The 27639-nt window shown below is 32.4% G+C and overlaps 2 protein-coding genes across 4 annotated transcripts; both read right to left on the bottom strand.

Annotated features, from left to right (window-relative positions):
* Window positions 1-3642: 3642 nt before the first annotated feature.
* Window positions 3643-4796, bottom strand: LOC108998786 (transcription factor IBH1-like 1). Its single transcript, XM_018975485.2, has 2 exons — window positions 4626-4796; window positions 3643-4445 (listed from the first exon to the last, which is right to left on the bottom strand). Exon 2 carries the CDS (start codon window positions 4442-4444, stop codon window positions 3854-3856), a length of 591 nt encoding a protein of 196 aa, XP_018831030.1. The 5' UTR covers window position 4445; window positions 4626-4796; the 3' UTR covers window positions 3643-3853.
* A 15169-nt stretch (window positions 4797-19965) lies between these two features.
* LOC108998919 lies at window positions 19966-25258 on the bottom strand. 3 transcript variants are annotated; one of them, XM_018975688.2, is made up of 4 exons: window positions 24982-25257; window positions 24723-24860; window positions 21599-21784; window positions 19966-20819 (listed from the first exon to the last, which is right to left on the bottom strand). In XM_018975688.2, the coding sequence occupies exons 1-4, from the start codon at window positions 25142-25144 to the stop codon at window positions 20773-20775; spliced, it is 534 nt and encodes a 177-aa protein (XP_018831233.1). In that variant the 5' UTR covers window positions 25145-25257; the 3' UTR covers window positions 19966-20772. The 3 variants fall into 3 exon arrangements, with proteins under 3 accessions (XP_018831233.1, XP_035538850.1, XP_018831234.1); XM_035682957.1 differs by lacking the exon at window positions 19966-20819 and having other exon boundaries at window positions 21451-21784; window positions 24982-25258; XM_018975689.2 differs by lacking the exons at window positions 19966-20819; window positions 21599-21784 and adding an exon at window positions 21791-23076 and having other exon boundaries at window positions 24982-25258.
* Between the last annotated feature and the right edge of the window lie 2381 nt (window positions 25259-27639).

The raw sequence follows: 27639 nt of genomic DNA, 5'->3' as shown, positions 1-27639 counted from the left end.
TTCTTAAATGTATTGCGATATTTTTTGACAAATCTCTGGCGATTTTGATTTTTCTGTTTTGGGCCAGCCGCATTCTTCATGTTTTGATCAATTATGGGTGAGTTAGAATCTCAATTCATTCCAACTCATCGTTATAATTTTTTCAATTTTCAATACAAAATATAATAAATAATTTAATTTTTTTAAATTTTAAAATAATAATAATATTTTATCAACTCAATTCAATTTAGGGGTGTAACCGGTCCGGTCCGATCCAGTTTTGAAAAAAATCTAAGACCGAACTGGTATGTACCGGTTTTGTATTTTTCAAAACCGATTATGCACCAGTTACCCTCCTAAACCGGTACTTTCAGTTTTACCGGTTTTCGTTCCGGTCCGGTCCGATTTTTCGATTTTTTTAAAATGTAAGTTTCACAATTTGTCATTATAAATTTGTTTATAAAAAAAAAATTAATTTAAAAAATATTGTTTTATACTTTTATTATAAGTTATATATTAGTATTAGTTATAAACTATATATTTAATATTAGTATTAGTTATAAACTTTTAGTGATTTAGTATAAACATTTTATGTAATAATTTATAAATTATAATAAGAAATTATTTCATATATAAATATATATATTTATATATAAAACTTTCAAATAAAAAATTATAATTATACATAATATATAAAACTTATATATATTAATATATATATAATATTTTGTATAAAACTTATATATACAATAATATAAATATTTTTTTTATCAACCGGTTCGGTCCGAAAAATTCAAAAATCGGAACAGGCCGGTTTTTCATATTCTAAGAACCGGTTTCGGACCGGACCTGTTCAAAACCGGTAAAACCGGTCCGGTCCGGATCGGTTTTCCGGTTTTTCGGTTTCAACTTACCCCCCTAATTCAATTCAACTCAGTTCAATTCAACATTCAAACACACTCTAAATGGAGCATAAAACAAAAGATCAAGATCGTTGATTTTGGGGGGGTGTGGGTCATGATGCATTGATGCATTATTTGCAACAGTACTTTATTACTAGTCAAGATGATAAGCCACATGATGAGACTGAACATGAATCAAGGCCAATGGGGTTTGGTCAATCCTCATAATTATTCAAAGTATTCTTGCTAATTAGCTAGCTACAAGCACATTAATAGTCCAAAAGATCATGGATTGTACAAGTATCTTGACTTGCTCTAATATGTTTTCTCCACTCCTAACTTTTATGCAAAACAAAAGAAGAATCCCCCAACCTAAGGTTCGCAATTTTCAACACTCAGCTGTCAGGGTGATAAATCGTGTTTTTGGATTGTTTTTGTGTCGTGTCAAGTTATGAATATTAGACTATATAAGAAAATTTAAACCCAATCCGTTAAGTTAAACGTGTCAAACTTCCAAATTCTAACCCAACCCATTTACAATAAACCCAACATTACAAATCATATAATAACAAATATGAGCATAGGTTTAAAATTAGAATCCCAACAATAAAAATAATAAAAACATAATAAAATTTTAATTTTGAAATAAATTTTAAACGGATCAAAACGGGTTTCGTGTTAAGCAGGTTGACACGTTATTGACCTGTTTATAAATCGTGTCTTAATGGGTCAATTCATTTTGATCCAAACCCGTTAACATCAAATACAAACCCATTAATTTCATGTCATGATCGTGTTGGGTTCATGTCATGATCGTGTTGGGTTCAAGGGTTATATCACATATTACCACCTGGTCTGATCACAACCTTTTCAATCTGATTACTTCTTATAATTAAATTCCTTGAAAGGTTTTCTGGTGGTGTTTCCATGCTGGCGTGCAGTACCAGTACTCAACATTACTTAATTAGTATGGGAATTAAACATTTCATGTGCTATCTGTATATAATATCTACTCTATTATAATAAGTGGTTATCTAACTGTAAATAATAATTTTTCTTGTTTTTCCGTTAAGTCTTATTTTATCAAAAGGTACTTAAAATCATTGAACATTTGTCGTGTAGCTCCCTTGTAGAATTTAATGAATGATCATGTTTTTCCAAAAAGTCCTTAAGATCCTTGATCATTTGACGTGTAGCTCCCTTGTAGAATTTATTGAAGAATCATGTTTTATTAAAAGACCCTTAATAGCCCTGTGGTGCACATGAATTGACGTCTTTTTTTTATGTCCTTTTTGTTCTAACAGTGTAATCATTTTCCTTTCTTTTTGTTTCAATTTTTTTTAATAAAAAAAATTAAAATGACTTTACTCTTTAGAACAGAAACGCTATAGAGCATTCTCATTGTAAAATTCAACTCTAAGTAAATTTAACTAATAAAATACTTAAAACACTCAATATATAATATTAATTATTAATTTAATTAGAATATAATTATTATTAATATTAATATTGAATATTATTAATTTGATTAGAATATAATTATTATTAATATTTTAATTAGTATAACTATAAAATGTGATAAAAATTAAAATTAAAAAATTATTAAATTAAAAATATTTTATTATTATATAGAGAATAAATAGATAATCCAATATGGATGCAGACCAATGCTCATACTTTGCTGAAATTTAAATTTTTTTGTTTTTGTTTAACCTTGTATTTTTTTTTCCAGATAAATAAGTTACTGATTTTTTCATTTTTTTTATTTAAATTATTATGTCAGGTGCACTTCGGGACTAACGCATCCAGAGCCGTTCCCTTAAATTGATAGCTATCTTCAAGAATTTGGAATGATTATGTACATTTATATGTTTCAACATTATATATAATTAACTTCAAGAGAGTGCATGGGATTGTGGGTTAAGAATATCATAAATTAAGTGGCCAAGATCTAACCGACTGTCATGTATTCATGTACATTTAAGATGATCGATCGAGCGTCTAGTTTTCTGATCTAATGTCATCATCATGTATTTAAGTTATATATTCATCATGTGCTAGCTAGCTACAGGTACGTGTACTGGGCGTGCGGTTTGGCATGGCTGAATTTGCTACTCAGCTGCTGTCTAGATCATTATAATGGACGTCAGACTGATCTGCCATTTTCTTTTTTCTTTTTTTAGAATTATTTTGAATACATGGAATCAGAAGCCATCTTGATTTTCTCTCTTATATATATATATGGCTCAAAAATTCTCTGGACGTACCTTAGTTTAATTCTTGCCCAAAACTGGCAGATCAGTAGAATCGAACAGCCTGTGTGTAAGAAATACCACAATTGGAAGCACATCATTTTTTCTTTTTTCCTGAACCTTAATTAAATTGCAGTACTCAGAAACGTACCAAATTAACGCATTACGTTATTAATATAATTAACCTAAGAAGTTCGCTAGTCATGTAATAAATATTGCTATTGTACGTAAGTAAATATCTGGGTACGCCATACTTGATTCAAATCCTCATAAGTATTTTAGATTATTTGTACAGAAAGTATGCTTTGAGTTTGATTTTCGTTAGTCGTTAGGATCATATCGTTATTATCGTCTTATTTTCCATGAAAAATAAAAGAAATAAAAGTGCAGTGGCTTTTCATGAGTAGCAACTAGCTAGAAATTAAGGAAGAGATACGAACTCAGACTTAGTGCAGCGGATTATAAGCCATAATATTGACACGGAAAAGAAGAGGAAATTAAAAAAAAAAGAAAAAAGAAAAAAGAAAAAGAAAAGAGCTTTGGATCGAATGACTTACATATGATTCATCGATCTGTACATTGCCTTCACTATACCTTCTTGTTTTCTCCAATATTCATATCTAGCTAGTCATCTTGCAAAATGAGAATAAATTAAAGAAAAAAAAAAGAGATACATTTATATATATATATATATATATATATAATTAACGACGTCGTGAGTTAATCGTTATTACGATTTATAAGCTCGGTGGCACTAGCAATACATCGCATTACATCAACTTGAGCCCGCAGATATGCGATATAATCAAGGGTTTCTTCAATCAAAGATAGCTCATCCATAAATTCTCCACCCGGCACAAGTCTCTTGAGAATTTGTGTTCTCTTCTGAACCAGTCTCTTTGCAATAGATTTCGCAAGAACATTTTGATGATGAGGAAGATGAGTAGCTTTTCTGACTCTACGGACACTATTACAGCTCCTTTTCAAGATCTTCTTGCTTCTAATCTTCCTGTTGCAACTCACAGTACCCACAGAAGTTGAAACTCTTTTTATCAAAATATCAGACTCCGGGCCCAAGATTCTCTCGGCCAGGATTCTGTTATCATTGTCTCCTGAAGCATTATCAATGAGGGCACGGCTCCACGAAGTTTTCCCATTTCTAGCAGAAGCCATGGCTAGGTCGGCGGACAACTTTATAACCTTCTTTCTCTCCAAGGTGTTCATGTCTTTCTTTGAAGAACTAGTGCATCTTTGAAGACCCCTCATCCATCTTTTAAGGAATTCTTGCTTGAGTGAGCTAGGACTGCGCATTCTGTAGAATGAAAGAAAGCAATTAATATGGGTAGGACTACTTTCATCAAATTAATGGTTTCTGAGAAGGATGCTGGCAGATATATATTGCCTGCTAGCTAGCTAGGGTTTTTAGAGAAGGAAACACATAAAAAGAGTATGACTAATTACAAACATCAATAAAACTTGCAGTACTACTTACCTTGCAGATCAGTGAAATTCTTCTACTAGATAATAGGAGAGAAACTCATTAGAAGTATATAACGAGAAACAAGTTTTCTGGAGTGATGCGCCAGTTCTCCAGATCCAAGAAAAATGTATTAGAATCGGAGAGAGAGAGAGAGAGAGAGAGAGAGAGAGGAATGCGAAAGAGAAGAACGTGCAGAAACCAAATTTATGTTCTCAAAGGAAGAGGAGTGGTGGGCCTTTAAGAGAAAGACACAGCACATGCAGGCACATGGTGTCGGTGGCCCACCACCTTAACCCTAGAGAATAAGAAAAATCCGTAGATTTATAATATAAAGGATAAAGGTCCCCTTAATCTAATGCAAACCTAACCTTTGTAACTTGTTATGAATACAAACAAAAGTCACTACATGGACATACTCATCATGGTGTGCCGCCCGTGGCCCGGCCCCTATGTGGAAGTTGGGGTACTACCATGGGAGATCATCAAACTAGCTACACCAGTCCTGCTCGCTGGAAATCTTGTCACTGCAAGAAAAAATAATAAAGAAATAATAAGAAAGAGAAAATGTTTTATAATTTAAAATAATATTGCTTATATATTCAACTTAATTTCTCATACATATGAGATGTTTAGTTGAGATGAAAATTGAAAGTTGAATAAAATATTATTTTTTATTATATATAATTATATTTGTTTTGAGATTTAAAAAAATTAAATTGTTTATTACATGTATTTTGTTTAAGAATTTGAAAAAATTATAACAATGATTAGTTAATATGAGATGAGTTGGAATAAGTTGAGTTAATACGAATCTAAACAAGGCCTAATTAATCTTTGATCATCATTCAGCTAGACTACATGATGATCTTTGGCACATCCAACGTCAGTGGAGAGAACCAGAATATAATTAAATTAAACCATCCACAATCACATGATATTTGTCTAAATTGCGGACAAAAACCATGTTGTAATTCAAAGTATCACATTATGTACTTGGAATTATATATCGCATGCATACATCTTGAAATTCTTCCACGTACAAATATATTGATCATCGATCGCTTCCAATGCATGTATCTGTACGTACGAACGTTGTCATTCCAGTACAGCTAGTACTGTACGTAATTTTTTTTTTTCAAGTCTTGAGATTTTCTTGTAATTAAGTGGTATATTATATATTTGATGGTTCGATCAATTTTCCTGCAGTACCCGACATAACTTTGTGTCTAGGTATGGATCACATATAATCTAACACGTACTAGAGGTACTGAAGAAAGTTAGTTATACTTAGATAGTTGCCCGAGTTAATGCATATGGATTGTTGCCCGGATTAATGGGAAGAATGAAGACTGAAATATTTCGTTCCAGTATCTTGATCGAAACGGTCACCAAAACGATATTCAAAACTTTGAGAATGATCGAGTAACGGGGTCAGATCATAATCAGATTGGCTGTTTAAAAACTAACTTCATGCATTATCGGTTGGATGATAAATATTGAATTAGGTCTAGGGTTTTAAGTAATGTACATGGGGCATCGAGGAGATTGAATTAGAGAGGGGAATTGGCCAGATCCGGAAAACATGGCAATGCTGAGTGGCCAAATGGGTCCCATGGAAGAAAAAATCGAGAGCATAAGGCCGCTTATTGGCGCTTTTCTAGCAAGTTAAAAGGGGTAATTAAAAAGCTTTCCGGCCACATGGCTTCCACATGGGAGTTTTTAAATATGGCCTTCTGAAGCCTCTTCAAATTAGTACGAACAGATCATCCCCTTAAATAATTAGAAAATATATCTTCTGCACAGAGAGAGAGAGAGAGAGAGAGAGCTGATTTCTTTGTTTCTTGTTAATTTATTATTTATTATTTGTTTCTTTTCTGTTTTTGTATATAACATCTGGCCTCATAACGTATATTATATGGAGGAGGATGAAAAAGAAGCTCAAAATTCAAGAAGAAAAGAAAGAAAGAAAGAAAAAAGACTTTCATTAGATCGAAATTCAAAGAATCATATCCATATATAGCGGCACAGAGATGACTCATGTGTCTATACGAACAATTTATTGGTGGGACCAAAACCGATGGATATTTAAATCACCCTTTTTCTTTTGTTTTTAGTTTATTTTATTTTTGAAATAAAGGGGTGTTTCCCAAAATCATGTGGGACTAGATCGAGATGGATGCATGCGTCCCAACTTCATTTTGCTATCTTTTTGGTCTAAGAGATTTCTCTTTCTGTGACTCTTTTTTGAATGGGTCGTAGCCTTAATTTGTGGCATTCTTCTATCATGTGGACTGGTGGGACCTCATTGTCAACTACTGAAATTTAGTTCCCAATCCTGGCCTGATCTCCCTCTCAAACTTCCAACGGTACAGTGATGATCATGATGATCATGAAATAAAGGAGATCATCATCTTATCCCTAGCTAGCTCTCTATCTGCTAATTAACAGTACCCTAATCACCATATCTTTTTACCATGTCATCACTTATAATTATTTCAAGATTGTCCAATATTATAATGCGTGCCTATATATATATCATGCATGCTATTTCCTGCAATTATAATTACAAAACGTGCGCACCATCTCGATGATCTCCTAAAATTTTCAACCATGTTTTATGTTACAAACAAGTTTTTTTTTTTTTTTTTTTTTATGACATTTATTAGGTCATTAATAACAGCGCCTAATATTTAAAGCCAAAGAGACCTTGAAATGCCATGCATGCCGCATGCAGAAAGCAAGCAAGCAAGCAAGGTAGTTCATGTTTTATAATATTAGAGATCACGTGCGGTAAGACTTTTATTATCTTAATTTTTATTTGTTAATTGTTTTAAGAATATAAAAATCCAAAACCCATGGGAAGCAAAGGTCCAAGCTGAGAAAGAGTCCAAAGCAGAGGAGGCAGTGGGTGTCTGCCGCTGCCCCCGTGATTTACGGCTATCCTATCCTTACAATATATTGACTCGCTGTCAGCAGCAGTACAACATGGGACACTTGGATTTTCTCTCTTCCAATCTTAATTTTCTCCCTCTCCACGTACCTTTCACTTCCCAAAGCCAAAAGTTACATACCTTACTATCTCGAATAATATTATATATAATATATAACATTATAAAGCCCATGAATTGAATGTTTAGCTTGACTTTAATTCCTTTAGTTCATTTGTCATCATTTTTCAAATTTTGTTAGTGTTATTGTCACAGATAAATTTATAAATTAACGTGACTTTATGTAATTTATCAGTTTTAATTTATAATAAAAATAATTTTATAATCGAACAAATCATATCAAGTCAAATCAATTTGTAAAATTATTTTTATAGAATTCCTTTATAGATAGAATATTTTTCAAAAACTGCGACTTACTTGCCTTTTGTTTTTGGAAGAACACGTACAGTAATCCAAATATATATATATTACAAAGGAATTATCATAAAATCAATACTTGTAACCTTTGTTTTGATTTGTCACACAATAATGTGATATATCTGGTTTGTACTAGGAAGGTGGATGAAGTGTATGATATTCCGCGCGTATGGAGAGTTGAGAGTAGGGTTTGGTTGAGTGGCGAGAGATGGTATTAATTAAGTGGCCGTGCTCGTGCACGCACGCACACACGGGAACACACGCATGTGTACACATGGATGGGACCCTCCCAATGTCCTAACAAAGGTTTACAGCCCTACAATCTTCAATGATTTGGCCAACCCCGAGAAACACCTCCTTTCCTAGGTCCAATACTATAGACTACTAGCCCTCGTTGTCAAACAAAGCATTTATCCTTGTGATTGGCTCCTACTACTTCAACGGGTTCAAACAAATTACATTAAAGGGAAAAATTAAAATTAAAATTAAAAAGTAAAGAAAAAGAGCAATTCACCATCAAATTAATTAAAGCTAATCACGGCCTTAATTTACTTGAGATGTCATTCTCTCTTTTTCCCTTAAGAAAATAGGAGGCGAGAGCGACAAGCATAGCAATTCTTTTTCGGTGTGCTTGTGACTACAACACCTCTAAAATATCCAGTTAATCCAAAACAAATCTCATGGTCTAAATGTCAGATTTTACTATCACATATAATTTCAACTTATATCCTGACTCAAACTTTTGATCTCGAAGTTATGAAATACCAGCTCGTATACCAACTTAGCTACTACCTTGCGTGATGGTGAGATATCATTCCAAAAGTAAATAGTAATGTCTCTCATCATGATCACAATTAAGTTAAGAATCAAATTAAGGAGAATGCATCCAAAAAAGATCAACTCATGCATGGAACTGTGTTTTCGGCCTGATCATTTGCTCACTAATAATTAATAATGAGATTTAATTAATTAGTGTTTCGGCACTCAATTAGTTGAATTTATGTACAGTGTACTTGCCCAACTTCCTGGACAAGATGCATATATATATATATGATTCTACATCTTAGGGAGTTAAACATGAGTACTTATATGTAATTAATTATGGGTGAAAACGGGATAAATTAATTGGACCCATAAATAAAAATAAATAAATATCCAGCGGAGTATCAACGAGTCCATGCATTATAATAAAAAAAATCAATAATTAGCCATGTACGTATTATAATGAACTAATTATATTAATTAGCAGCATATATTAATGTGAATTATATATATGATGATGTAGCGCCGATCGAGCAGCTAGCTTTCATGTTTATTTTACCAATTAATACTTTACAGCTAGATCGGTCCAATAAGGGTCATTAATTCAAATATAGAGCTAGCAATATTTATGTTAATATGTGATACCTTTGATCTAGTGGTGCTCATGCATTTTGCTATTTTTTCCCAAGCAGTTAATATATATATATATATATATATATATATATATATAATGCCGACCCTTAAATTAAGGGCTAGCTCGGTCGCTTCTAGCGCACTTCTAGGACACCACCGGCGGCCACCTTGTTCAAGCAATCCAAGTCCTCCTGTCAAGTTGAAAAAAGATATGTTCAGAATAAATAAACGAATTACGTATACGTGGTCATCAGATGGCGCACGCACCGCAGGCATGATGTGTATATATATATATATATATATATTGATGGTACTGTTTGGCCGGTACGTATTTGGTTAATTAGGGTAATTAATTATAGTTGCACACATTCATTATTTGTCGCATAATTTGATCTGTTCTAGCAATTAATATTAATTAACCCATGCACGCACTTCAAATTCATGACGAGAATTTTCAGACATTCATCAAAAAGTGGCCCAAACATGCATCGTTTATTATTGGCTAGCTGGCCTTATATGTGTGTGTATATAAATATATATATAAGTAATAGTATACACTATACTCTCATCCTATTTTGATCATATTAAGTGGTATATTACACATTCATCACTATTAGATGATAAAGAAGCATGTAATAAATGATTATTTAATAGTGATAAATGTATCACATCATACTTAGTAGAATAAAAATAGTATGGTAATATGGTGTATAAAATTTTCCATATATATACACTATATATATATTATGTATATTAATTTTCTTGATTCTTGGATTTATTGAAAGATTTCTCATCAATTTGGCTAGCTATATATATATATATATATATATATATATATATATATTGAAGGATGTTTTCCATGAGAAGTTACATATATAAAACAACAAAATCTAGGTTTAATATATATGCATTGAATCAAAATAAAGTAGCAATGAAGGTCGTAATAAAATCATATATATGTAGGAAAATGATAAGATTACAATTAGTTTACAACTAGTTTACTATTGATCTATTTAAAATGAAGGGTAGTTAAATAAAATTAAAATTATCTTTTAATGAAATGTCACAATTATATTGGTAGATTTAAAATGAATTGTAAACTAATTGTAAAGTAATTGTAGGTGTATCATTATCCAACCATATATGTAATAGTTGGAATACTTCTTTGGAGATCAGGAGCAAGCAGCTTGTTTGAATAATTGTTATAACTGTAACGACCTTCTTGTTCTCTTTGTATAAGATACCATTCATTCGCTACAAATAAGAGTTTATCAATTAAATCGGGATTTAAAAAAATCTCTTACAATTAATAAAAGGTCGGATAAGTAAACCCCTTAGTGCATGGTGATATATATATATATCATAGTTTCAATCAGCTAAGTTAAGTGTGTATAAATAAATAAGGATAGGGAATTAAGTAGGCACATTTGATTACCACCAGATCAAAACCAGCTGACAAATGCATGCTTTAATTTTGGCGAGTTAATTTCCTGATTGATCTGATCTTTTTGATCATCAGGTAGTCCAAGCTGGCGGTCTTTGAAACATATATGATCTGTACATGATGGCTAGCTAGGAGTCGATGGATCGAGTTAATTCGGCACTCAGCAGGTGATCATGCATGGCTGGGTTTCTTAGGAAAACGCGAGATGGAGGCATTGTTTTTGGATATTATAATAATTGAGCTCATGTACGTTTTGATTATTATATATATATTCGATATATGTAGGATATTCTTAGTATTACTAGCTAGCTAACTAAGAGCATCTAATCTATCTCAATGGACCACTATCATATCAAATCAGCAGCTGGCTTTAATTAATTTGCCCTGATCGATCATGACTTCAAATGCCATGCGTACGCATGCGGTAAGAGTGTTTAATCAGATGGTACGACCCTTCTATAAATTTCTTTTGACTTTTTATATATCATGAAAAGAAAAATATGAACAGAAAGAAAAATATATGTAGGATGAATGCCTCTTGTTCAGGCCACCAACTGATCGATTTGAGAGAGATTCATGTACGTACGAATTAGCAATCTGAAGGAAATCAATTAATTAGCAAGTCATCATGTGTATTCGATTATATATATATAATATATCACACGATGATATATAGACTTATTTTTGTAAAAAATAATTATGAAAAACGTTATATATAAATAGATTACATAAAAATAAATTTATAAATTATCGTGACTTCATGTGTACGTTACATTACATCTACTTTATAATAAAAATAATTTTATAATCTGATACACCACATCAAGTCACGCCAACTTGTAAATTTATTTTTGTGTAATCTCTTTATAGTTAAGAAATTTCTCAATAATGATTTTTGTCACAAATAACTAACCACCTATAAATATTTTCTTAGGGTTAATAATATATATTGGAATGACCCAAAATTTAAGAATCTTTACCGGAGGAGAAAATTAGAAAAGTATATTGCTTCATGTTTTTCAAAAGAAAAATATTATAATCATAAAGTGATTATACAAAAGTAATCTTACAAACTGATATAACATAATGTGATTTGTCAGATTGTAAAGTTACTTTTATTGTAAATATGAGATCTAATGGATCACATTAAGTCACGTTTGTTTATGAAATTACTTTTATATAATTTCTTTATAACTATAGCACTCTTCTTTTCAAAAACACGGCGAAAGAGCTCTACATATAGGCAGTTCCAAACTTTCAACAAATAATCACAGCTTTACACACACACACACAAAAATTAAAGAAAAAAAAAAATAAAAAAAATAAAAAATAAAAATCAAAGAGGAAGAATGAACGAAATTTATTAAACATATATAAAAAGGGCATAAAAAATGAATATTCTCAAATAATTTCAATTGACGCCACCCAACAAATTTCAATAATCACATGAATTAATTAAAATATATATGTGCTAGCTGTGAATAAAATAGGAACGTAGATTCTATATATGTAAGTTTCAAAGAAATTAATTGATCGAGATGCATGGGGTCAGTATTATTTCGTTTTTCTAAGCGAACAACATATATAATTAGATGAAGATAATGGCCGGATATTTGCTTGAACGTCCATGCGCGCAGCATAATCAGCAGAATATTTCGGCCGACAAAATACCCAATTAACCATCGGATCTTATATATCTTTGTGGACATGATCTTCTATTGATAATGTCAGACTATTAATACTTAACCCATCACATCTTTGGGTCATCTCTTTAAAACAAAAGGCCAATTGGGTTACAACAGCAGCCATCAATCAAATCCCACCTTATAACGATCGATCGATCGATGTTCATATTCATCAATATCACTGCCGATTTTTTTGTTATTAAAATGCTAATTTATCCACTTATTTTGTCTAGATCATTTGTATATTTATTTTTTTTAAATTTTTTTTTAATTAATGATTAAGAAAGTGATTTTTAATTTACTGATTTTTTTTCTTTTTTTTTAAAAATATTTAAATATATTAAAAAAATGAGAAAAAAACAAAAATACATTTACACTTTCGGTCAAATTGAGTTGGCTATTTTGGGCAGCAGAGTAGCTGGACTCTTTTTTTTTTTAATATCTTTAGTTTTCTTTTGATCAGCATAATATATATACTTAGTTGATTGCTAAAATATTATTCATTTCCTTCTTTTGATATGATGTTATATAATTGATCAATTATTTGTTATGTTTCGATAATTAACTCTAATTATTTGATGTTACATATATCAAGAAGAAGATGATTGAAATAACGGTATACTAATTTTATTAAACTTTAGGCGGCAGAAGCATGTATATACTTATTATTTGTAAAGAGTTAATGTAAAAATTTTCTTATTCATGTATAGTTGCTTATAACTTAGCAAGGATAATAATTACCAAATCTAAATTTTTAGACCCATACTAGCTGGCACACACGCCACATGCAACCAACAATAAAAGGGGTAGCACTACAACCATCGATAAAAGCTCCCGAGAGATTCTTCCAATTAGTGCATTTGTTTTTTTTTTTTTTTAATTCTCTTTAACATTTTAAAAAAATACAACATCATTAAAAAAAATACTTCCTTAATCATTAAGTAAAAATAAATAAATAATTTTATCGGATCAATTAACCCAGAGATGTTTTATATATTGGGAGCTAAAGCATTTTCCAAATAATTTATATCAAATGTAAATTATGAAAAAAAAAAACTTTCAGTTCCCAACTTGTATTTTCGTTTCATCTTTATAATTCTTCCCCGTTGAATATCTCATCAAACGATAAAAACTTAAAATAAAATTTGAAGTTTGAATAGTACCCATTAATGCTTGTAAATGGAAGTTGCATTTATTAATTTACACATACAATAACGTTGTTGGTACATTAAGCTAGCTGGTAAATACATTAAGTACTGCATCCCACCAACCTTCCACGCTTTACATTTTTAATTAACCCCACAAATGGAATTCTCATCATGTAGTTGAGAAATTCTTGATGAATTGTTTTGTTTTCTCCTCCCTCAGACCCCATATAAAGTGGACAGATTCTTAAGAGCATTCACTTTAACTTCGAGTAAGAGAATGTAATTTGCAATCCTTGGAAACAGAGTTTCCATGTCCGTTTCATGGCAATCTGGAATCATCCTTTGGAGCTGCATAAGCTTTCCTCGAATGGAAGTCTTGACGCTCTTAGCGTTTTCAACCAATGAAATCCTCAGCCTTTTCTTCCTTCCCCTCATCCGCATGGCCCCTCTTCTCCAGGCAGGAGAACACCTTGTTCTCATTATGTATGAGAGAGAGAGAGAGAGAGAGAGAGAGAGAGAGAGAGAGAGAGAGAGAGAGAGAGAGAGAGAGAGAGAGAGACTGAGATTGAATGATCAATTAGGGCTGGAGGTGGATGTCTATATAGGCACAAAGGAGAGGAGACCCTACATCTCTCGCAAGAAAATTTCTCACACGTGTGTGTCTGAGTGAGAGAGGAGTACTGATCAAGGAGAGATCAGGGTCACGAGGGGACGTTGGGTGATTTTAACATGGAAAAAGCTAACAAGAAAGTTTTGTGCTTTCATGAGCTTTCATGATCTCAGTGATCATGATCTGATTCTGGCATATATAAAACAAGCAACAAGCAATGATCAAGTTTCTTGCTAACTAATTATGGATCAAGCCTAATATCTAACTCAATGCATTGTAGATTTCTACGCCATCTTCCAAACTTAATGTCCAACGTTTTGTCTTATACTGAGGTATATGATAAGATTAATAGTCTTGTAGTTTATGTTTTCTCTCTCCAACAATTGAGCTGATGAAAAATGCTAATATACTTAAGAAAAACTTACAAAAAACTTACTTATTTACATGTCAATTATTGATAGCTAAAAATCATAAAATTTAAAATTTAAAATTTGTATTTCAAAAGAAAACTAACAAAATGAATCTTGTAAGTAAAATTATAAGTAAAAGTATAAGTACATGTAGCACTACTCTTGAACTGATGGAAGGAGCTTGGGGGGAGGGGGGAAATGTGGGGGGCCGGCCTCTTCATAGCTGCCTAAACCTCTTAATATAGCCATTTCACATAGAAATAGAAAACACACACATATATATATATAGGAAAAATATTGGGAGCAGCCACTGTTGGGAGTAGTCACTTTTGCACACCCTATGCAGCATCATTCAAACCACATATCTTCCAAATTTGAAATTATTGCCAAACTGACCGGACTGAGATAGAGACGATAAGAGAGAGTTGATGAGAGAGAGAGAGACTTAGATGAGGAGAGAGTCGATTAGGGATGAGAGAGTCGAGGAGAGAGAGAGAGAGACGATGAGAAAGAGAGAGTCGAGGAGAGAGAGAGCCGAGATGAGAGAGAGAGACAATGAGAGAGAGATCTGATGAGGGATGTGAGAGAGAGTTAAGGAGAGAGAGATGAGAGAGACAGCTAATGAAAGAGATGATAGAGAGAGATGATGAGAGAGAGGAAGAGAGAGATGGGTAAGCCGTCTAGTGCGTTTTGAACAAAAAAAAAACAAAAAACAAAAGGACCAGAAGCAACCACGTAGTGTGTGCAATTTGTGCACAACTACCGTGACTGTTCTGTAGCAATATATATATATATATATATATATTTATATAAGACAGCGCAACTTAAATTGTTGGAAAGAGAAATCCATTAATCCATCGACATATCAACCACACATCCATCTAAGGGAAACGAGTATAACGGGTAAAACGTGAAAAGGGAAAAAAAAGTGTTGCAGGAGTAAAACCACCATCTATATGGCTATATTTGAAACCAGGCAATATTGTCGAATCTCTGAAAAAATGTTGTGGGCTTCATGTTTTGGTCAAGTCCAAGCTTACGTGGGAGCAGACAGCTACATTTTTATAGCTTAAATATAGGCCGAAACATTCACATATAGATGGATCAGTGGGTCTTTTAGGGTAGAAAAATGCAAACAGTTAAAAAAAAATTTATAAAAAAAAAAATTCATAAATTGACATGGATTTAGATATATTATACAATATAAGTAGCCTTAGAATCCAACATATACACATGTCAATTTATAAATTTTGTATAGAATCTGTTTGTGACTAAAACATTTCATTTTAGAATATTAAGATCATTTTGTATCTTAAACCTATAGTACTGCTATACAATTATTTGCTTTTATATATATATATATATATGCGGTGAATCAAGTTGTACATACCGTCTTATAAATCCAACTGTCATAGTACATGATAAACTTCCTCAAATCAACTGCTGCATTATATTACAAGTGCTCTCTCAAAATAAATTCAATGGCAATAGGTCAATTCGTGGAAGTTCAAATCATATATACTTTACGTAACTGTCAGACAATAAAACGACTTAAATCTATGTTACACTAGGCCAGTTCCATTCATGATCAAACCGGTTATTCCTTGCGGTCCTGAAAAAAGAAACATAAGAAGAAAAGATATTTTCTTAAATGCTTGTTATCTTAGAGGCAGATATTCAACGAAAAACAGAGAGAGAGAGAGAGAGAGAGAGAGCATCGATCTCATAAAGTTGTATATAAATAACTAAGAGAATCGTGATGTTTGCATTGGGTATTTCATTAATTTTTTAGCCCGTATTGAGATCAAGCAGAGGGAATGGTGGCATAATCCTAAGCATGCACACTCAGAGTTTGAAGAAGGTCCCTAACAAACTAAATCGGAAAGAGTTAATCCAATGGACACAATAAGAAGCGCTTATGTTGAAGTATTCATCTATATTAAGTAGTAACACCAGTGTAGTTAATAGCAGGGCCTACGGGCGGTTGCTTGACTAGTTGCTCCCGATCAGTTTCAATTTTTCTGAAACTGCCAAGCATGTCTGTATTATCGGCACTTGAGGTCTTTTTCTAACGTGGGTTTGCACTTGAAAGAAGCCAAGGCAACCAGCCTAGCCCAGACAAAGATTGAAGTGATATATGAGAGAAAGAGGGGGAGTCATTTTCTTTGGAGAGGCCCTAAATTTAATGCCACACACGTGCATGTCTTGATGGATACGAGTACTACATCTTAATGGGCAAGACTGCTGTCATTGCGGAGTTCAAATGAGTCATACCTTTGATTGGAAACATGTGGCCGTGCTTTCTCTCTTGGGGCCCAGCTGCTACAACCTTGCATTATTGCAGCAGCTTATGGACCAGAGAATTTGATGCATACCCATACCCAGATCAGATCATGTTGTTGTTCTCCCTCTTTTTTCAAATGCCTGCTTTGGACTCTCTCCCTCCATTACCTTTCCTGCGCAAAACATTTCACCTCTCAGTTCTAAATGCTTGCATTCTATACATGGCAATAGACTCCTATTGCAAAGCATGTGTTGGTGACTTTTTAGGTCTACATAGGACCCTACTTAATTAAAGCAATTGATGGCCAAACAAATGGACGTGCTGAAGGTTGGTAAAATGCCACGTCAGATACCTGCATGTTCTGACTTGATGTTCCCACGTGCGGGGTAGGTACTAGGTATACATGCCCAATGCTAATGGGCATGGATAGTACTCTGTTTTTGTAGCAGTACTCAGTAATTGAGCTATACGTTAATTTGTTGACAGCCCCGGAGAGGGAAAAAAAAAATATGGACGTTCTGATGATTCGATTATCTTCTGTAAGAAAATTTGTTTGGAGATGAATTAATTCATCCGTTTCATACATAAGATCAAACAGAAGGCAGGTATTCGTGTGCAGTTTTCCGGCCCCCACAAGCAACTACCGCTAGCTATACTGTGATTCAAAGAGTTTTAAGTCCCATTTAGATATAGAAATGGTTTCATCTCATCTCATCTCATTATTATAAATTTTTTAATTTTTACACAAAATATAATAAATAATTCAACTTTTTCAAATATCAAAATAATAATAATATTCTAACAATATTTTATTTAACTTTCAACTTTTATATAAAATCATCACATTTATCTAACTATCCAAATAGGGCCTTAATGTGAAAGGACCCTCTACCTTGTATGCAGTCATATGAAATATGGAATGTGGGAAAAGAATAATAATCGGTCCTACGCACTCGTTGGGCGCAATGGGTGGCACCTAAGATATTCGTTGCATTTCCTTCAACATGCATGCTTCCTGCCTGTAAAAATAATATTGACAATTATGATATAGATCCGTCCCAAACACATGTATTATCCTATTTTATGTTCAATATATTTTTACGTCACTCTAATTCTCACAAGGTATGGCTGATCAGGCGAGACCTGTCCTCTGAGAAATCAGGGCATGACAGTGTGAATCTATTGATGATATACTATTACTACTACGTTCGTGCGTCGTCCTTTAGCCTGAGATTTGTTGTCCATCAATAATTTCTTATTAAGTCTTTTTGGTTAAATGGGTGATCATGGCGATCGAAGAAGATTATTGACATCAGCACGGCCGGATGGTATAGAGAAATGAATAATTGTACCTTGAAATGATGCATCATGCGCTAGCTGCTTCTCTATTAATTGAAAAACCAGAGCAGCTAGAGAGTCGATCTCAGTAACAGATAAAAAGAAAAACTGTGCTGCTCCATTTATCGATTTCGAGATGGTAATTAAGATTACTGACTGGAATACAAATCGATTTAATAAGATAACTCAGAAACTGGCTAACATAGTTGTAATTTGTAATCTTTTATACTTAAAAAAACTGTGTTGGTGACGTTCATTTAAAGTTGATATCAAGAAATCTGTCACTAATCTGTGGCTGTGAAAGATATCGGCATCTCTCGGGCAAGACAATATATCTACAGTGCCGACATGGTCCTCGCTACACAGAATGCATGTAACATGCAGTGTTCTTTATCTGCTACATCTGCGCTACTGATTTCTACAGTAATCGGGTATGGCATAAGAACCCAAATACTAATGTTGATTAATATTCGATCATGCAGAAATATATTTTATTGATCTTTTTATTCGTGGCACCACCAACTAGTTTAATTCTTCCGTTTCCACAAATGACTTCAATGCTTCCCTACGATTCTCATTGTTCTGTTATGTTGTACAGACAGAGATCTTCCAACGAAACGAGCCACATTTCAATTGTTCTCGATCACCTAAGCTAACCTGTCAGACTTAGAGCATTCTCATTGGATTAGCTAAAAGTTAAATCCAATGAGAATTTAGCTATTAGGTCAATAAATTGCTCACATTGAATTAGCTATATTCCACAGTAATATCCAAACTAATTTCTAAATTTAGAACACACTATTCATTCATCAAATCCTTTTTATATTATTTATTTCTCTCCTTTTAATATTAATTATTTATCTCTCTATTTTAAATGACAATTGAAAAAATATAATTAGAATATAATTACAAATTAATATATAATATTATAAATAGTAAAATATGATAAAATAAAATAAATTTATAATTAAAAAAATTTCAAAATTATTAATTACTCATTACTATATAATGAATAAATAGATAATTCAATTTGAAAATTTGATGTGAATAGTCAAAATTAAATTCATCTTATATTATTTTAGGAAAACACTATTCTCACAGAAGATTTCTACCGAAATCTTTTACCGACAATTTTTTTAATTTTTTTTTTAAATTTTTTTTTACTTAATGATTAAGTAAATATTTTTAAATGAATATGTGATTTTTTTTATTTTTAAAAAATATCTAAATACTTTAAAAAAATGGTGAAAGAAAAAGTTAAAAAAATAAAAAAAAGAGTTTGAACGGTTCGGTAGAAAATTTCGGTAGAAATTTTTTGTGGACGTAGCAACGTCCATTATTTTATTGTCATATAATGAAAAAATAGCTATTTCAATGTAGAGATTTATAAAAATGGAATAGCTAAAAGTTAAATTCATCTTACATTCATAAAAAATGTACTTTAATTTAACCATTCCAATGAGAGTGCTCTTATAAATGTTTTAGGGCAAGTGTTCTCAACTGGGCTTAATTGGATCGTCGAAGAGGAAAGAATAATATGCAGGTCTTAACCTTTCCCATAATCGCTCTTCAGCAAGCGACGATTCAAAAAAATGCTGTTCTTCAAATTAACTAAGGTTTAAACTTCTTTAAAGCATGATGATATATCTTTTCACAAGTACCGTTGGGCCAGGATAAACGACCACCCAGAAAACAATAAAAACACCACAAATAACAAGATTAAAACATTGCATAGGTGATATATCTTTTCACAAGTACCGTTGGGCAGAGAGTAATCTCAAGCTCTGCTCTGTATCGAAGCATTCCGCATGGTAGTGAGTCAGTGACAGATTATACAGCGAACACGCAATCATCACATATTGATCACTCCCTTCAATCAAGTCAAGGGCATAACCACTAACCAGCCCCTGATTCATGTCATCACGCTGTTCCTGCACTGTCCAATCATTCTAAAGAGCAAAGTACATGTTTTTTCATCCTTGAAAAGACGTGCTTCGGCCCCCCAACGCATGATCTCTCGACGTTAAGTCAAATCATTCAGATAATTACTCCCATTATTATATACACATATATATTTGTTTTTAAAAAATCCTGAATTCAGCAAAGGTGGTTTGATCATAAATCGCTATAAGCCTATAATTATGCAGGGAAGTTCAATTTGGAAGCGACTTCAATCGTCAATTCACACAACAGCAGCACGACCGTATTTGACGAACGAATTCAATGTCTTTCAATCCGAAACTCCTATTTAGCACTCCTGAGTTCACCTTTAAAGGGGATGAATCTATGTCGGCGACAATTAACAGAAGCACTGCTACTCGTCTTCATAATAAAAACTATACAGACTCTTCATAACAAGAACCTTTACAGACTCATAGACAACATACCAGCATAAGTTTTACCAACAGTCTCACTAACTACGACATATAAATATAAGTACAAGATGCCTGTATATTTAAGTGCATTGATGGAGAGAGTTTTCATTCAACAATGAACTTCCTCAGCTGTGAGTTGAGCTTTCCCTTTCCTGTGACGGACCAAAACCAGTTTCTCAATTCCTCATTTGTTTTTAGAGATGAGATGAGATTAGTTAAGATTAAAGTTAAAAAGTTGAATAAAATATTATTATAATATATTTTTTAATATTATTTTTATTTTAAGATTTGAAAAAGTTGAATTGTTTATTTTATTTTGTGTGGAAATTTGAAAAAATTGTAACGATGAGATGAAAGGTTTTCAAAGTTTTCAAAATTTTGGATTTTAGTCTTGATTTTAGTTTTCAAAGTTTTGGATTTTACACTAACAAAATCAGAGGTCTTTGCAAAAGAAAAAAGGCAAGCTGTAAATCGAGGCACTCTTTTGTTTTCAAGAGAACTGCAAAAGTTTCTGGTGAAATATTAAAGATGCCAATATCATAAAATCATTTCAAGAACCAATTCGTTACCACTAACCCCATAATTTGTGGGCAGAAGTTTAATTAAAGTAATTGAGAAATCAGTCTCAACTGCCACCATGAGATGCATATGCATCGAATTAACTGTTGTTTGAGAAATCAGTCTCAACTACCGCCACGAGATGCATATGCATCAAATTGACAATTGCAGACACTGTCCTCTTAATACTCTTATGCTCTATCGGGCAATGAGACGTGTCAGAAAGAAACAAATAACAAACTGACAATTGAAAAGATCTCAAAAAGCATCTCCACGTTACCGATAGTGCAGTAATGTCATGTATGACATCAAGAAATCAAATTACGAGCGAAGGGACAGACAACAGACCATGTCATGGGGTAAAGAATGTGACCTGAAACGGATGTAGAGTGACAGTTTTTGTAAACCATGTGCTTCACCATCTCTCCGTGCCCAAAAGTTTGTTCTTCAGAGATGCTAGTTTCGTGAAGAAAGCTCTTGGAGGTTTGATCCTTCCCTACTATATCTGATGACCAATCTGTTGGTTCATTGTCTTCCATGGTGACATTCTGCGTTGAAACTGCCATCGTCACCCTTTTCATGTACCATGAAGGTCCAGGAATATAATGAAACAAATAGTTCAAGTGATGATGAAACTCATTTTTAAACAAAAGTAATGGGGTATGGACTTCCAAGGGCAGGCAGATGCATGGAAGCCCAACCATTCAGCCCATAACAGAACTTAGATTCATGGCAAAACTTCAACTAAGCATCAAATTGGACATGGAATGGGAAGATTGACTTGATGAGGAATGCGGTCAGCTGAAAGATCGACTGACTTAACGGGCACTATGACGTACTCCTCATTCAGACCCATTTTCGACCTCAAAAATACCATCCTTCTGCAATTTTTTCTCTTTTCAGCCCAGGGTCATTTTTTCTAATGAATAGCCGGAAGTCATTTAATGCACTATATTTTCGTTTTGGTCCTTTTCACTGATCTACTAGACATGTGATTTTCCTTCATCTTTAATCTCCATGCTTATCATATATTCTGCTATCATATATAACAGTAAAACCACAAAAAAACATTAATATTCTGCTATGATTGAGGAATCTAATCCTTACAAATATTTAGTAGGTTCAATGTCTCTTATATGATGTCATTAATCCCAAACCATGTGGATTCAAAATGTCGTGAGGGTTAGTCATGCTTTCCTTGCCTCTGCTATGACACCATGTCGACTAACCTTAAAAAGAAATATGAAATTCATGACCATCATTTCTCATAAGTAATGATTCCATTCAATTGAAGTCCCAAAAAAAGGAAGAAAAATACAGGTGGTAGATGAAATAAGGAAGAGGAAAGTGAAGGAAACGAAAAAAGGATAAGAAAATGAACCATGATTATGGTAGTGAAGCTTGGGTAATAGATGAGGTTGAGTTCTGGATATTTGTTGCAGCATAAGGCTCGAAGGGGTATAAGAAAAGCTGAGATGTTGAAGGGGATGTCTGGACCAATGATGACAAACTGGTAAAAGATCAAACTCTTTTCGGGCAAACTCTGATTTTATAGAAAAAGAAACACGCAACTCCTGATAGAAATGGTAATAACCAACAGATGAATCCTAAAAGACCTAAAAATCCTAAAACACCCAATTGCAACCTGATGATAATCCTATTCCCAAACAAACAACTAATAACAAATACTCCTAATTCAATTCTAACACAACTCTATTTCCTCAACTGCTCAGCAACCAATGGACTCCTTAGAAATGACCTTCACATTGCTTGTGGAGTCCTTTATGGAAAATTGCTTCTTCTGACGAGTCAGCAGCAGCAGATCAGCATGATTTCTATCGCATGACTTGTCTGCTAAAACGAAATTGTAAACATCACCTCAAACACTTGTTATGCAAACTTGATCAACTATGCAAAACTGCACAATCTTAGCCCTTCTTGCTCTGTTGATTTTTTTTTCCTTTTTCCTGTTCAATTTTCTTTTGTGTCTTTCAAACAAGAAAAAGCTTTCAACATTTATCAAAGGTATCAAGAAGGCGGCCATTCATAAAATCCTAAAATATTAGATCTGTAAGGAAAGTAACATTTTCATCATCCACAAAATTTCTTCCATGTCCGGGAGACTCAAATTTTGCAAACCCTTTAGCACTCGATACAAATGCATGGTAGAGTTCCTAGCAGCAGCCTTGACTCATCACTTGTTAATTTGTAAATGTTCAACAAAGCCACATCTCATCCATTTCATTGTGGTTTTCATTTGCTTTCCTTCTTCTGTTGGAGAAAAACTCCCTTCCAACCATGGAATAGTTATCACCCATTCATCCTTTTAGGGGAAAAAATACTAGGTTACCTAGAAAAGGGAGATGATTTGAGAATTATGATTTCAAGATAGGGTAGTCTTCAACCTCAGAACGAAAATATTATGATCATCAATGAACTCCCAGTGTGAGGTCACCCTCTCTAATTTTTCAACATGACCTGGACTTTGGTTTTTGTGCTTAATTTTGGACTTGTTGAAACCTGACTTCAGCACTTCACATAATCAGACTGCATTATAAAAGTGACCTCACAGTGAGACAAACTCCCTTAATTTCTGTTGGAGTTGTCCCACATCAGTTGTGGAAGGGGTTGGTGGTCAATTTATAAGTGTGAGAGAAAGCCTTACTTCTTGAGCTAGCTTTTGGGGTTGAGAGGAGACCCAAGACCACCCAAGTACACTGGTATCAGGGCCAGGTTTACCAATAGTCTCGACCCAACAATCCGTGGGAGAAATGGGTTGTCACTGCTCCGACCTAGGGCCCGATGTGTGATAGTGAGATTTTTGATAGTGCTAAACTCATTCAGCTGTGTGCTCTGGAATTTCAGGTTACATTCACCAATTTCGCCCCAAACCCAACTAAACAGAGTAATGGTAGAGTAATTTGGCCAACCCACAGATACATTTCATTCAGTTCATCACAACAGGAGCAATCTTTTTAGTTTGCTCCATACGTGTTATATAAAATGGTGAAGCATTATTCTTTAAGGGAGAAAAGTAACTGGAATGCTTCTCCCAACCCAGCCTTCCCCTCCTCCTGTGCAAGTGCGCACACAGAGTAGCATGCACAGAGATTAAGATAAAGGCAGACATTTTTACCTGACATTTAAACTTGTAATAGGGTTGCTTAAAAAAAACCTTATTACCAATGTACTAATGGGGGGGACATATTTGAAACCCGCATATGGGAGGTTTGGATACTGAGTTGAAATGAAATGAAAATCGAATAAAATATTATTATTATTTTGAGATTTAAAAAAGTTAAAGTGTTTATTATTTATGAAAGTTATAATAATTAGATGAGATAAGATGAATTTAGGGATTTCTTAATCCAAACAGGGCCTAAGAATTGCATAATAAATTTCTCTTTACCATGATCAAAAGTTCCAACTTACCATTTAAATTTAAAAAAAAAAAAAAAAAAAAAGCAAACGGCATAGGATATGTAAACTATACGTACTTGTAGGAAGAGGACTAATTGATCGAGGAGGATCAACCAATGGAGCATACATGTAGGTATCAGACTTCAGATACTCCCCAATCTTCTCGATTAGGCTTTTGTTCTTGTTTTCTCTGATGGGTTCTCTCACTTCCGCTCCTAAGATCGCAAATTCCAATACATCGAAGCAAATATTTATAATACCCCACAAGCAACACTTTAAAATAAAACCCAAAGATATAATCGAAAAAGGAAAAAAAGAAAAAGAAAAGGTATTTACTTTCAGCAGAAGAACGAAGAGTCTTAGATTGGGAAGAGATGAGAGGAGCAAACATGTAAGAATCCGATCTGAGATAGTCTCCTACTTTCTTGAGCAGCTTTTTCTTGCTACGCTTAGTGGGCTTTCTCTTCTGTACTCCACGCAACGTTTTCTTCTTCTCCATCTCCTGTTTGGTTCGGGCGAAACAAAACCAGTGAAAAAAGCGCTATCACACACTTCCTATTTTTTTTTTTTTTTTCCTTTCCTCTGCGTTTCGTAAACAAACTTTGGTGGTGAGAAAGTTGTGGCGGTTGGGAACGTTGGAACAGGTGTCTGTTGCTAAGATCCTTTGGGTGTCGTTTCTGAGTTGAGTCAAGGTTTCGAAGATTCACGCGACACGTGGTGAGGGGAAAATTCTGTGACCGCTTTGATATGCTTGGATATATCAGAATTTTTTATTTTAAATCAAAGTTTAGAGTATATTTTTTAATATTATTATTATTTAAAAATTTTAAAAAATTAAATTTATATTTAAAAAAATTAAATTATTTTTTATATTTTATATAAAATTTTAAAAAAATCGTAATAATGAAATGAAATGAAAATTTTATAACTCATCTTAGTTATCATTTATTTTTATGTCAATTTTTTAATATTTATTTATATGATAGACTTACAAGTAAAATATAATAATTTTTAATTATTTAATTCCACGTAATAGAATGATAAGAGAGTAATAATAAAAGAGCCGATGAATCGTATTACTCAATAAAAAATACTAAATGTACTTGCAAAAAATTTATAAAAATAATTACATATTTAATTAGGTAGCGTGAATATAAAACTTTTTTTGTAGTATTATCCATCTTTATTTTTCACATCCTCTCTGATACCAACTACGCGTACTGATGTGTTTGGATAAGAAAAAATTTACATAATTTTTTACTATTCATACAACTTTCATATATTATATTATTTTTAATTTTTTTATCAAATATTTAATATATAAATAATGAATAAAAAAATTGAATTAATTTAAAAAGAATAAACTTAAAAAAAATTAAAAAAATTAAAAAAAATGTTATGTTTAGAGGTTGAAGAGATTGTGTAGCATTGTTCATTTGGACATTGCTGGAACAATCTTCCAAAGCTGCATTCACTGATCGCTTTTTTTTTTTTTTTTTTTTTTTTTTTTTAATTTCGAAATAAGTAGTGAAGGGTCATTTTCTCGTACAAATGTGATTGTTAGTGAAGTTAGACAATCCTATGAATTATTTCAAAATATTCAACAGCAACAAATGCAAATGCATGTATTAGAGCACTCTTATTAAATTAGCTAAACTTAAAGGACATTTTTTATGAATGTAAGAGAAATTTAACTTTTAACTATTCCATTCACATAAATCTCCACATTGAAATAGCTATTTTTTCATTATATAATAATAAAATAATATAAGATGAATTTGATTTTAATTATTCACATCAAATATCCACATTAGATTATACATTTATTTATTATATAGTAATGAATAATTAATAATTTCAAAAATATTTAATTTTTTTAATTATTAATTTATTTTATTTTATCATATTTTACTATTCTACCTATTATATATTAATTAATAATCATATTCTTATTAAATTAATATATCACTAACTCAAATTAATATATCAATTTCAAAAATATTTTAATTTTTTTAATTATGAAATTATTTTATTTTATCAAATTTTACTATTTATAATATTATATATTAATTAGTAATCATATTCTAATTAAATTATGGATTAAAAATAGAAACTAGAAAGACATTGATAGAGACCTCGGGAGAGAGAAACAAATTATATAAAATAGATTTGATGAATAAACAGTATCTTTCAAATTTGGAAATAACTTTAGAAGTTACTGTTTATTTAGAATATAACTATTCTAATGTGATACATTTTATGGTTCAATAGTTAAATTCTCATTGAATTTAACTTTTCGCTAATCCAATGAAAGTGCTCTTAGTAGCCGTGTCTCATAGCAAATGGAAAGGTCCATGTGATGGGTTTTTTTTTTTTTTTTAGGCCAACTGGGATATAGGCTACAGCACTTAATACATGAGCTCAAACGCCTACAAAATAATAATAATAATAATAATAATAATAATAATAATAATAAATACATGAGCTCGAACAATAGGTGTTGAAGTCATTATATATGAACTATATATGGCAGTCATATATAATGAAGTCAAACAATAGCTCAAACAATTGTCTTCTTTGTGGGGATTATAAAATTACTCATATCTATCTCGAAAATAATATTGTGGCTGATTTTTTTGTTAAGCAGGGTATTAGAGGTTTAAATACGAAATAGATTGATAACATAGATACTTTATCTAGTCGGTTAAGAGGCATTCTTCACATAGACAAATTGGTTTTCCTTATTTGAGGTTATCAAAGTGAGGTACTTAGTTTTTGTTTCTCGTCTCTTTGTTATTTTCTTATTTGTGATTTCTTTCGTGTTGGTTTCTTAGAGTTATTCTTTTTATATGATTTGTAATTTTTTGGCTTTCTTAGTTTATTGTTGAATCTTTTGAAGTTTCGTTTTTATGTTTATTTGTAATCTCCAAGTGTCTAGTTGTAACTACAATTTTCTTCTACTAAAAATGAAGGTTATGAATAAAATTGAGATAC

The sequence above is a fragment of the Juglans regia genome, chromosome 11 (assembly GCF_001411555.2).
Source record: "Juglans regia cultivar Chandler chromosome 11, Walnut 2.0, whole genome shotgun sequence".
Lineage (NCBI taxonomy): Eukaryota > Viridiplantae > Streptophyta > Magnoliopsida > Fagales > Juglandaceae > Juglans > Juglans regia.
Note: the sequence above shows the minus strand (reverse complement) of the source record. Positions and strands in the feature narration are given on the sequence as shown.

What these genes read in the sequence shown, in the direction of transcription:
- LOC108998786 (XM_018975485.2), bottom strand. Translation starts at nt 4,444, where the DNA reads ATGCGCAGTCCTAGCTCACTCAAGCAAGAATTCCTTAAAAGATGGATG.
- LOC108998919 (XM_035682957.1), bottom strand. Translation starts at nt 25,144, where the DNA reads ATGGAGAAGAAGAAAACGTTGCGTGGAGTACAGAAGAGAAAGCCCACT. An exon ending in TCTTCGTTCTTCTGCTGAAA is followed by an intron (nt 24,861 to 24,981) that starts GTAAATACCTTT and finishes TTGCGATCTTAG; the next exon opens with GAGCGGAAGTGAGAGAACCC. An exon ending in AATTAGTCCTCTTCCTACAA is followed by an intron (nt 21,785 to 24,722) that starts GTACGTATAGTT and finishes TGACGATGGCAG; the next exon opens with TTTCAACGCAGAATGTCACC.